Below are 12,953 nucleotides of genomic sequence, written 5' to 3' on the forward strand. Positions count from 1 at the left end.
CCTTTTTTTTTTTTTTTTTTTACACTTTTCGTCTTCTTCATCTCAGTTTTCGTTTACTATGATATCCTTGTCGAAGACTTGCACTGTTCGGCAGTGAGACATTCATTCGATTTGCAATGTGTATTGAACCTAAAGCCTCGGTTCGGTACGAATATGTGTATTGTCACACCCCTACTAAATGTGTAATAGGGTCCATTTCCACTAGGGTCATCCATACGAAATAATGTTGACTGCCTTGTTGTCATCGTCTATCCCCAGAGGGACCTGGCGGTGATTTCCGAGGAGGTGTCCAGGAGCAGAGAGGAGGGCAGGGCTCTGGGCAGACGGCTGCCCCAGGCCAGGGCTGGTCTGACGGGGAGACTGGAGGAGGTGGAGGCCTGCTGGGCTAGCCTCCAGGACAAAGCTTCCCAGCGCCGGGCCAGGCTGGGCCAGGCTGAGGCTGTACAGAGATACTTCACCCACTGCACTGAACTCATGTAGGTTCTCTTCAGGGTTGGCACAATACTAGAATTTCTAACTGTGATACCCAGGAAAATATCAATACTCTATACTATTTTCGATACCACGGGAAAAAATGACAACACATCAAGAGGCATAAAAATAAACGAAGACAGATGGATGGACAGACGCACGCTTCTCCATATAGGCCTGGTAAAAGAAACTTTGCACACACAGCAGAGATTATCCCTGCTCTAATCATCAGCCTATCAGAACACTTCTTTGAGCTTGTTGAAACAACAGATACCCACCAATGATAGGGAGGGAAAAATCAAGTAGTATGTTTGATTTTTCATTAAGAGTAAGTGCTGCGATACTGTTGCAAATGAGTCAGTTAAAAATCAGTAAAAACAAAAAATATTGATACTTATTGATACTATCGATAATTTTGACAACATTAAATTCACATCTCACCTTCACAAGTCTGCATCATTCTTGGGCATTTTGTGTACGGATCCACAATGATATCAGCATGTCATCGGTATCGGCCAATACGCCTATTTCACATCCCACCCAAATCAGCCATTTTGTGTCTAAAATGCAGGAAGTAACATGGGTGCAAGAAAGACATTAATTAGAATGCTGGGACTGGATCAGTCCCTGCAGCGGAGGAACAGCAAACTGGATCTTCTTTGGTTCTTTGTTTTACTTCCTTGCTCATCGGAGACTCGGATATTAAACACATTGGGATTAAAAACAACACCGCTACACTCTGTTTCCCTGATGAGATGATCTGTGATATAACAGAGAAAATTCCTGAAATCCTGTCTACTCACAGCTCCCTAAACAAGATGACCCTACATATAGGAGCCAACAACATTCTGAAACAGCAATCAGAAACACTAAAACGTGACTTCCTGGACCTACTGAAGCTCCTAGCCTCACTTGATATTGAGGCATTTATTAGTGGCCCCTGCCCCCCAATGGATACAAAGTCAATAAGTTCACCAGGTCCCTGAGCTTAAGCACGTGGCTTTCAACTGTCTGCCCTCGGTATAATGTGAAGTATATTGACAACTTCAATCTCTTCTGGGATCGCAGCCATCTCTACAGTCGTAATGGTTGACTCAACAGAGATGGCACAAGGCTGTTTACTGCCAACCTTATCTACAACATCAATCATCCAACATCTGATAACTCCACGGCCAGGAATGCGCCCCCCCCCCCCCCCCCCCCCCTCCACTATCTCCAACCCTCGCCGCGAGGTCACACTGCTACCAGACGTCACGTCTCATCAACAACAATCCCTGCTGCCACAACTCGAGGTCAGCCGACTAGACGAAACATCCTCTGCCATGCAGGCGATCTCAGCCCATCCCCCCCCCCCCCCTTCGGAGCCTCTACTCCCCCCCGAAAACCAGGCCTATTCAGTGCGCCAGTTGAGCGGGGCGCTCCTCTGCCTCTCCCCTGTCACCCTTCTCTGTCTCTCTCTGACTCCCTCGCTCAGACAGACACAACACACGTCCCATAGGAAAAAGAAGTTGTAAGTTCACTGCCTGTAAAATGTCCCAGCATGCATTGTGCTACTCCATTTCGCTACTAAATTGCAACCAAATCAGCCGAAATAGATATAAAGGTAGATCTAAATAATGTGTAATGGTAACACAACCTGCAATTGTCAATATTGGACCAAATAAAACATTGAAATGAAAACACCACCCTATGTGAAACATCTATGTCATATTGGGGCTATATATATCCCTTGTCGATTTAACGTGATTTAGATAAGTGACAGTGTCACGCGCTTCTACTGTCATGTCCTACTGTGATGTCCGCTCCAATAAATTGGCTCTACTTCACATTTTAGTTTTACAATAAAAACACATTTATGCAATGACTTTACATAATGTAGGGTATATTTATGTGCATCATCCTACCTGCAGCAGGGGAGAGAAAACGATATCTTTCTGGACAAACTTTCACCAATCTAATTAATCTCATCATATAGGGATAGGCTATATTTTTCTAGCTGATGCATTTAGAACATTCTTTTCACTTTGATCTTGCTATAGTGTAGCGTATTTACATGCTTGCAGTATTTAAACTGCAGTTACGGTAGATTGGTTTGAGAAGCATAATAATATGGAATAATAGCCTATATATGGAGACAGACAGACGGGATGAAGGGAGGGGGGGGAGCAGAGCGCTTGGCTTTGTCTTGTTTTACCGGATTTCTCCTGGAATTGGAGCTTAAAAGGCAAGCTTGTGACTCTTTACTGCACTTCACCAATGAGCTGATGGTGCATAATTTTATGCTTAAAAGGCGTGGTTATAATGGTTGAGGCCGCGTGTAGCGCAGACACCAAGATATCGAGTGCGCTGGTCCACACCCACTAATCTGTGCTGCGCCAGGCCTTAAACTCAGTTTCTACGCCGATTGCAACGATAGGGCCCTGTATATCTATTGCTGGGGATTTCAATATTCATATTGATAACCCGATGGATAATTTTGCCAAAGAACTGAATATATTACTTGATACTTTTGATCTGTCTCAACATGTTTCAGGGCCTACTCACAACCGAGGCCATACCCTGGATTTAGTTATTACTAGGGGCTTCAAGTCCTCTTCTGTGTCGACTATTGATGTTGCGTTGTCTGACCATCTTTGCATCTTTTTTGAAATGGAAATCTCCCCGGAGGTCATTAATAGGTCACAAACCGTTAAAAGACGAGACATTAATGTAGGCACCAGCGCGCTGTTTATGGAGACATTTTCTTTATCTCCTCCCACATCAGCTTCTGTCAATGACATTCTCGATAACTTCAATTCAACAATTCTGAATGCTATTGATAGTGTGGCGCCTGTTGTTGTTGTAAAATTGCTGTCTGGCAAGATTAAAGCACCCTGGCGAAATTCTGCATCCGTTAGATGCAAAAAGAAAGATTGCAGGAAAGCTGAGCGTAAATGGCGGAAAACTAATCTTCACATTCACTATGATATTTACAAAGAAAGCCTTCACTCCTACAACCTCGAACTGAAAAGGTCGAGACAATCGTTCTTTTCCGAGATAATTAACAAAAATGTGAACAATGCACGCACTCTATTTGCCACAGTTGATAGACTGACTAACCCGCCTCTCTGTGTAGCACCTGAGTTCCTCTCTACTGTCAAATGAGTTTGCTGCCTTTTTTACGGATAAAATTATTAATATCAGGCAGGCTATTAGTGGCTCCACACCAAGAAATGCTGTGACATCATCCTACCCGCAGATCCCTAGTTCGATAAATTTGTCCCAGTTCAGCGTTATCGACCACGACATCTTAGAGGAAACTGTGCAAGGCCTTAAATCATCTTCGTGCTGTCTCGATACCCTTCCAACAAGCTTTTTTAAAAGCGTTTATAACTGTCTGTCGTCGGACCTATTGCAAATAGTTAACACATTCACTGCCAGCCGGTTTTTTTTTTACTGTAGGTAGCTTCTGCCAGAGGGGTTTTTTGAGGATTCTGGCTCATCTTTCAAGACCCGAGGATTCTTTTCTGCTAAGATTTTGTGAACACAAAATATCTCAAAAGAACTAATAGAATGTGTGCTTTCTCTGTCTAAAAGAGTTAGTTTGTAGAGTTAGTAGTTATGTAGGCATTAGCACTTGAATACAGCATGGTTTCAGCGTCTGAAAATTTAAGCTGAGATAAATAGCTTTTTGTGAAATTCGATAGAACAGTCACTTTAACCATTCATTTTTGGCATCAGTAGTTTTGAACAGTAATTTCCTCCATAACAGCAGGAAACACCCCTCTCCTTCAAACTCCTCCCTCCGTGTGTGTTCTTCTTGGCTGCAGCGGGCGTGTCACAAGCTCGTTTCTGCTGCTGCTGTAACCTCGCGTCACCAGGCTCACTGCTTTGCTGTTGCTCCTGTCTGCTGGCGGCCGCTGGGCAAGTCTGGATGGGCTCGCTCGTTTCTTGGAGTTTCGGTTGAGAGCTTTGATGAAGCTTTTGCGATTCTGGTCTTATTTATGCTGCGTGTTTCAAAGTGTGTTCCACCCGTAATCTATTATGCAAATTTGCAATCCCTCACCGGCAGGGCCGTATCAGGGTTCCGAAATAGGGGAGGTCCAGCAAGGGGAGGCGGATTTGAGTTTTCCCCCCCCCCTTTTTTAGCCATATTTAGAGTAATATATCATTTTAAATCAACATTAGGATTATACTGTTGTGATGTCATTATTCAGTATATTCTCTTTCATGTCACCACCTGCTCAGCTCTCCTGTCAACATAATTGTAACTAACAAACACAAACTGTTTTAGCCAAATTCATATCAAAATGACACCTACAAACACAGGTACACAACCCAAGCCGTACACAACACACAAAGTCATCATCGATAATAAAAAAAACATACAGAGGGACATTTATTTATTCCTGATAGGAACGATTGAAAAATAAAATAAAATATATTATGTTGTTTTTAACTTTACACCACCTCTTTTTGTTACTTATTGGGTCATGAAACTGAAACCATGCATATAGCCACCTGCATACCTGACTTCGGGAGCTTGGCAATTGGCATCATGCATGATTACAATGAGATGCACCCACTTTAAACCTGAATAAAGTAATAAAACCACTAGTAAACCAGTAGGCGGCGCCTGGCCTGCTGTTCAGTGAGTGGCCTGGCCTGGCCTGGCCTGCAAAAAAAAAAAAAAAAAAAAAAATTTTTTTTTTTTTTTTTTTTTTTTGCAGGCTGAAATATTAGGGGAGGTCCGGACCTCCCCGTCCTCATAGCTAGTTACGGCCATGCTCACCGCCAGCAATCAGCGCGAAAGCGAAAGCGTTTTCGCCAATCCATTCTACAGTATGAGAATGGTTTCATCGCGCGTTCCCCTGCAGTTTTGGCTCTGCTTTTTCTAGTCTGGGAGAGCACTGTCGCCACTTAGTGGGTCGGTGGAATTCTGGCTCATCTTTCAAGAGCCGAGGATTCGTTTCTGTTAGGATTTTGTGAACACACAATATCTCAAAAGAACTAATAGAATGTGTGCTTTTTCTGTCTAAAAGAGTTAGTTTGTAGAGTTAGTAGTTATGTAAGCATTAGCAGTTGAATACAGCATGGTTTCAGCGTCTGAAAATTTATTCTGAGATAAACGGCTTTTTGTGAAATTCGATAGAACAGTCACTTTAATAGCTCCTTTTTGACCGGCACTTTTCCTGAGTCCCTGAAAACTGCAGTTATTAAACCCCTACTAAAAAAGTGTAGCCTTGATGCATCGGTAATCAGTAACTACAGACCAATATCTAATCTCCCCTTTATAGCCAAAATAATTGAAAAGGTTGTTTACCTACAACTCAATAGATTCCTAACCTCAAATGACTCAGGCTTTCGCCGCCATCACAGCACAGAAACCGCGCTTACTAAAGTCATAAATTACATCAGAATGAACACAGACTCAGGCAAAAATTCGATTCTAGTGCTACTGGATCTTAGCGCTGCATTTGACACTGTTGACCACTCAATTTTATTGGACAGACTGGAAAACTAGGTTGGGCTATCGGGTATGGTCCTCCAGTGGTTCAAGTCCTATCTTCAAGACAGGAAGTACTTCGTCTCCATTGGCAATTACACATCTGACCTAACTAGGATGACTTGTGGGGTGCCTCAAGGATCCATTATGGGGCCTGTTCTCTTCAACCTTTATAATGCTCCCTCTAGGCCTAATTATGCAAAAAAACAAAGTAGCCTATCATAACTATGCAGACGACACCCAGTTGTATATAACTCTTTCCTCAGCTGACTATGCCCCCATAGAATCATTGTGCCAGTGCATTGATCAAATAAATAACTGGATGTGCCAGAATTTCCTACAGCTAAACAAAGACAAAACAGAGGTGATCGTCTTTGGCCCCAAAGAACAAAGGCTTAAATTTTTTTTTATTATTGATTCCGATCTCAACTTTAACTCCCACATTAAGTCAATTAGAAAATCAGCTTTTTATCATCTTAAAAATATAGCAAGAATTAGGGGATACATGTCCAGACAGGATCTAGAAAAACTAATTCACGCCTTCATTTATAGTAGTTAGACTATTGCAATATCCTTTTTTCTGGTCTCTCCAAAAAATAACTTAGGCAACTTCAACTCATTCAGAATGCTGCTGCTAGAGTTCTAACGAAGACTAAGAAAGCTCATCATATCACTCCAGTTCTTAAGTCCTTACACTGGTTGCCAGTGTGTTATAGAATAGATTTTAAAATACTGTTATTAGTCTATAAATCACTTAATGGCCTAGGCCCAAAATACATAGCTGAATTGCTCCCACGCTACGAACCGTCTAGAACTCTTAGGTCAACAGGGTCCAGCTTATTAACTGTCCCTAGGATCAAATCAAATCATGGGAAGGCTGCATTTACCCACTATGCTTCTGCTAGCTGGAACAAATTGCCTGAAAACCTCAGATCTGCCCCAACCTTACTTACTTTTAAAAATAGACTAAAGACTTTTATGTTTACCGTCGCTTTTAACTGCTGACAGCTACTATGCAAACCCAATGTGTCCTCTATAAGTTGTTAGCGCTTTCTGCAACTGCTGCGCCTGTTGCTTAATGCACTTTTTATACTCTTTTTAAAGTCTTGTTGTGATGCTTTTAAATGTCCATTTTATTCTCTTCTTTTATTTCTGTCAACCATTTTATGTGAAGCACTTTGAATTGCCTCTGTGTATGAAATGTGCTATACAAATAAACTTGACTTGACTTGACTTGACTTGCCTTTTAGACACAAAATTGCTGATTTGGGTGGGATGTGAAATAGGCTAATAAAGGCTTTAAAATGAAATATCGGCATCTGCCCGAAATGAACACTTCTGCCGATATGACAGGCTGATAAAACAATGTTTTAATGATGCCCACATCTCTCAGGGAGAGCATGAGCATTGTCTAAGCCTGTTTAACACATTGAGTGCCAGCCATTTTTTCAATCCTGTAGGTAAGTTGTGCCAGGTTTTTTTTTGAGGATTCTGGCTCATTTTACAACAGCCGAGGATTCTTTTCTGTTAAGACTTCGTGAACACCAATCATCTAAAAATAACTAATAGAATGTGTGCTTTCTCTGTCTAAAAGAGTTAGTTTGCAGAGTTAGTAGTTATGTAGATATTAGCCGTTGAGTACAGCATGGTTTTAGCGTATGAGACAGCAAGCTGAGATAATCGCAGTTTTGTGAAATTCAATCAAACAGCAGAACAGTCACCTGCCTGTGATTGTGGGTGCCCTTGGGCGAGACTGTATACTGTATTGTGTGTGTGTGTGTGTGTGTGTGTGTGTGGGTGTGTGTGTGTGTGTGTGTGTGTGTGTGTGTGTGTGTGTGTGTGTGTGTGTTCGCGCGTTGCTCCGCGGCTCTGGGGGGAGGGGATCTCTGTCCGTTCTTTGCCCCCGCGGCGTGTCTGTCTCCCGCTCTGTGTGTGCTCTCTCTCTCTCTCTCTCTCCTCTCTCTCTCTCTCTCTCGGGACTGGGGGGAGGGGGAGAGAGAGGGAGAGAGTGTGTGTGTGTCTCCGGGCTCCTCCCTCCGTCTGTGCTGTGGGGGAAGGATTCTCCGCGGCCGTCTGGACTGTAAAAACTGTTTCTTGAGGTTTGAGTAAGCTTTTGCGATCCTGGTCTTATTTATGCGCGGGGGTGCTCGAGTGTGTGTGTGTGCGCGCGCGCGCGCGCGTGTGTGTGTGTGTGTGTGTGTGTGTGTGTGTGTGGGATCGAGGGAGTTTTCGCCGAGCTGCTTCCTTGAAAATTACACTGTGGCTTTCTCCAGCGCGCTGGCTGGCTGCTCTGGCTGTGGCTGGCTGTGGCTTCTCTCTGTCTTGGGAGAGAACTGTCGCCACTTAGTGGTCGGTAAAATAGATTATACACATTCTCTTCCTCCCAATAGTGATATAGAAGACGTAAAAGGAGTTGATTGATGTCCCACCGTCAAAAAAAAAAAATGTTTATGTAAGACGAGATAGCTCGTCTATGGCACTTAACCGTTGGATTATGTAAGACGAGATATCTCGGCTATGGCACTCAACGTGTTAAGTAGGAATACGAATCTTACAGTTTTCTTAGGAAGGAAATGTTAAATAAATAAAAATATGGCATGTTTTACATAACCTTTCAAGTAGTTTTGTTATTTTTCCCAGTGAACGTGTACATTTCAAAAAGCATTATATTTATGTCTGCATCTGCCAGGGGGCCATAACGATAAGAGTAGGCATAATAATGTGTAAATTCCACTACAGGAGAGACTTGACATTCTCTGAAATTCTGTGGAAAGATTTGCATATATCGGTATCGGCAATCGCCCAAAAGAGTTGGAAAATATCCCTAATTTTGTGTTTTGTGGTAGGCATTACATTAATCTTATCACATTGATTAAAATTGGACTTGTGTCTTTGTCACAGGGCCTGGCTGAGAGAGATGCTGTCTCTGGTGCGAGGAGAGCCACTGGCAGGGGAAGGAACTGACCTGGAGCAGCTAATCAAAAAGCACGAGGAGTACCACGTCCAGATTGACAGGCAGCTCAACAAATCACAGGCTGTGAAAGATGAGGGGAGATGCCTGATGGAGGAAGGCAACTTCATGTGCCAAGAGGTTAGGCATAGACTTAAAGGTCCTATCCGTAAGTTCTAACTATTACTGACACCGGTGGCCATTAGAGTAACTGCAGGCAGTGTGTGGACGAGCACAGAGAGCCTGGTGACGCGAGGTTAGGCAACAGCAGACTGTGTTGGTTGCTTTGTAACGTTAACTCATAAAAGTCACTTGAAAACGGCAACCTGGACAATTTATCAGATCAACCTCGAGATGCCCAGGAAGGATTCTGGATGAATTATCGGACCTTATTGTGGCATGTTTGGTCGTGTTTTGGCTTGCATTGACAGCGGGGAAATGGATAAGGATATTCACGTTAGCGTGGGTCAGGAACTACCCTGCTTTCCTGTATTATACGGCACCGTCTAATGTCTGGTGTTGACCAAACTGAACGGTCAAACAATGTTCCATAAACAGTAACGTTGAGGTATATTTACGACTGTTACATTCATATCCACACAAGATGGTAACATTAACTTATTAGTGGCGCTGGGTGGTAATTTCTATAAATGTAAATCGTTAAATCAATAGTTAGCCGCGATTAGCAAGCTAACGTTATAATAATGGACAGTCTCACTGCAGTCAGCCTGCTCCCCCGATACCATCTAATAGGCCTACCTGGCGTTGATGTGAGCTAGACACAACCAAACTAAATAGTCACACAATGTTCCATAAGCATAACAGTTGTAACGTTAGGCATATTTACGACTGTTGCATCCGTTATCAACACAAGATGGTAACGTTATTAGTGGGTCATCATTTCTATAAATGTAAATCTATTAGTTAGCCGTGTATAGCATCAAGCTAACGTTATAATATTAGGCAGTCTCACCACCGCAGCTAACTGCAGTCAGTCAAATAATGTTCCATCATGACCATAAGCATAACGGTAGTCACGTTAGACATATTTGCGACTGTTGCATTACTTCACACAAGACGGTAATGTTATTAGCGGAGTTTCTGACCAGGTGGTAAATCCATTAGCAAGCAGCTAACGTTATCGGCCAAAACAACATTACAGCAACTACAATTAACCAACAAGGTCCCTCCATGAACCGAAAACACAGCCCCGACTCTAGTTTTCCCCCGATGTCAGTCATATTGCTGCTGTCTGGCCAGACGGGTTTCACTAGATAAATATTTATTTATTTTTGTGTGGACGTTTTGCTGGAGTCTGTGTTGGTGTTTGTTTGCTGGCAGCTAGCCACGAACATAACGTTAGCCACTTCTGTTAGCCATCTTCTTCGTTGGTATATTTCCGCCGGAGCCATGAGGACAAGAGCAGGCTCGTGAACACGCAGAATGTCACATCCGTCAAATTTACCGGGAAAGTATACAGAGATCAGCCGAGCAGCATTTTGGTAAACAAACTGCGTCACTGGGTGGCAACGGCTTGAGTGTCTGACTCTAGCTGGCTAACTCTGTTTACATTTTAAAAACTGCGACAGTTCACACAACTTTAACACGACATGCATATAGGGCTCTATCGTCCCACTGGCCTTAAATTAGCGATTAGCGCCAGGTGCAGCCCACATTAGTGGGCGTGGACCGGCGCAGTCATAATTTTCGTGTCGGCACTACACGCGGCCTTAAGCATTATAACCACGCCTTTTAAGCGTAGAATTATTCACAACTGTGCTCATTGGTGAACTGCAGTTACTCAATGACATTCTTCCTTTCGAAGCTCCGATCCACTCGATCCATGTCCGGGTTTTGGCTGCATGCTGTCATCTCTTCATGCCAATTTGGATAGTTCAGCACATCACAGATCATAGCCTGAATAAAACAATTCAACCTACAGCCAGGCAAATACAGATCTGTTCAGCAGGGCTGATGCGGTCTCCTTGTAGCCTACAATATAGAATGTTAACTATCGGTGACATTCCTGATAGCATCCAATTCCATGATCTTTATGTTGTAAACACACGTGCTTGTTCACAATAGTGAACAAGCACCCCCACTCGGCTCATTCAGGACAGGCTTAGTTTTATAACTTGTAGGCTACCTGCTGCTCCTGCACATCACAGCACAGGCTAAATGATGCAACATAAATATAGCCTACATTATGTAAAGTCATGGCATAAATGTGTTTTTATTGGAAAAAGTATGTGTCAAGTAAGTCTTGTTGGAGCGGACATCACAGTACAACCGTGTTACTCATCTATATCACGTTGTATTTGTGACGGATATATATGCCACCTGGATTACATGTATGTTTCACATAGGGTTGTGTTTTGATTTTTATCTTTTATTTATTATTTTTTTTATTATTGAAATGTTCTAGAATTGCATGTTGTGTTAACATAACTATTATTTCTATCTACCACTTAGCCTACTTAGGCTGATTTGGTTGCTATTTTATTTAAGGCCGAAACGCCCATTCTGGCCTATTCTGGCACTGAGCCACGCCTCTTCAGCGTAAAGCGCATTTCGGGGCCTAAAAACATGATGCTATCTTCCCGAGTCAGGCGCAAAGCGTGTTTTTTTGTGTTTAACGCCAGTTTAGCGCCCAAGGCCAGTGGGAAGATAGGGGCCATATTATACATCAAACTCTTGAGCTAATTCTGCTCTCACTCAGAATGTCAAAATATAAGCGATGTGATGTATAGTTTTTGAGATATTAAAATTTGTTTGGCGCAACTCATACTATTAACTGCTGCGGGGTTCCGCATTTCTGGGTGGCAAGTGACGTCACGCTGATTTGTCCTATAACCTGCGACCAGCATGAAAATCCTGCAATATCTTTGCAATGGGTGAACGCAGAGAGACGTGGTTGGGCTCATTTTTTAAGTTACGGAATGGCGCATTCACTCATTGGTAATAGAAAACACTTTGTGAACGTTTATTTTCCAGCCAAACTTACGGATAGGACCTTTAATGCACAGTGTTCCTGTAGTTGGGCTGGGTAGTAGTCGTAATATTTTTTTTATTCATCACACACAATACAATAAATATAAACAGTACGAGTAAGTAAGATATGTGAGAAAGTATAAGTGAGCAATAAATTATATACAGGGACCTTATTTACCGGTGATACCGATATATCCCAAGATTTATACAGGATTGCTATTGACTATCAATATGTTCCTTTAATATAGTGAATATGAATATACTGTTTCCATGTTAATTTAATCACAGTTGGATCATGTTCTCATTCCAAAGAAAAAGAAGAAAGAGGGGGCTCCAGAGTTGTTCTGGAAACATCCCAGGTCTCACACCACCAAGCCTGTTTCAAGCTCAAATAATGACACAGAGATGGCTGAAAATGTGGATTTTGGTCCTCTTCAAAGATAACTGCAGTGCGGTTCGTTTGGAGTGAGAATCTAATCTGAACCCCTGTCAAACTAAATTTCATCCCGGGCCACATCAACTCGATATAAATGTATCTACTTGTTAGCATACATACTGTAATTGCCTCTGATTCGATTATAATTGGTTTTTACTAATAACTTAATTAATAACTAGCTCAGAAAGCAAAATTATAGGAAAGATAATGGCAAAAGGACAACAACTACTAGCCTACAACTATTAGAACTAATTAGAATTAGAATTATATTGTGCAAATTGTATTCGTTGCTAGCTCTCCCAGGCCACATAAAATTTAGTGGCGGGCCGGATTTGGCCCCCGGGCCTTGAGTTTGACACGTGCTCTACACAAACAACCCAAAACCAAAATGCAGGTTTTTGGAAAGCCTAGCATAACAAAATGAACCTCTAGAGCAGGGATACTCAACTTGCTTTGCCCGGGGGCCACTTTCGTGAAATGATAGAAGGCCAGGGGCCAGTTAATAAACAAACAATATACATTTTTCTGTAGCGGATTGTAGGTTTTTGGGGTGTCAGCTGGAGTTTAGTCTGACAATGTTGTGCACACCGGATAGTTACCGTAGTTAGGTTAAGTACATA

At 42.5% G+C, this 12,953-nt stretch overlaps 1 protein-coding gene across 1 annotated transcript in view; it reads left to right on the forward strand.

Annotated features, from left to right (window-relative positions):
• Nucleotides 1-12,953, forward strand: part of sptbn5 (spectrin, beta, non-erythrocytic 5) — a gene marked incomplete at both ends in the record, with an annotated part of 320,085 nt that overhangs the window by 288,604 nt on the left and 18,528 nt on the right. The window contains 2 exons of the mRNA XM_083633035.1: nucleotides 259-476; nucleotides 8,858-9,047. Of these exons, the coding sequence (XP_083489161.1) occupies nucleotides 259-476; nucleotides 8,858-9,047 (408 nt within the window). The remainder of the gene's footprint in view (nucleotides 1-258; nucleotides 477-8,857; nucleotides 9,048-12,953) is intronic.

This window comes from Poromitra crassiceps (genome assembly GCF_964638095.1).
Source record: "Poromitra crassiceps genome assembly, chromosome: 3".
Lineage (NCBI taxonomy): Eukaryota > Metazoa > Chordata > Actinopteri > Beryciformes > Melamphaidae > Poromitra > Poromitra crassiceps.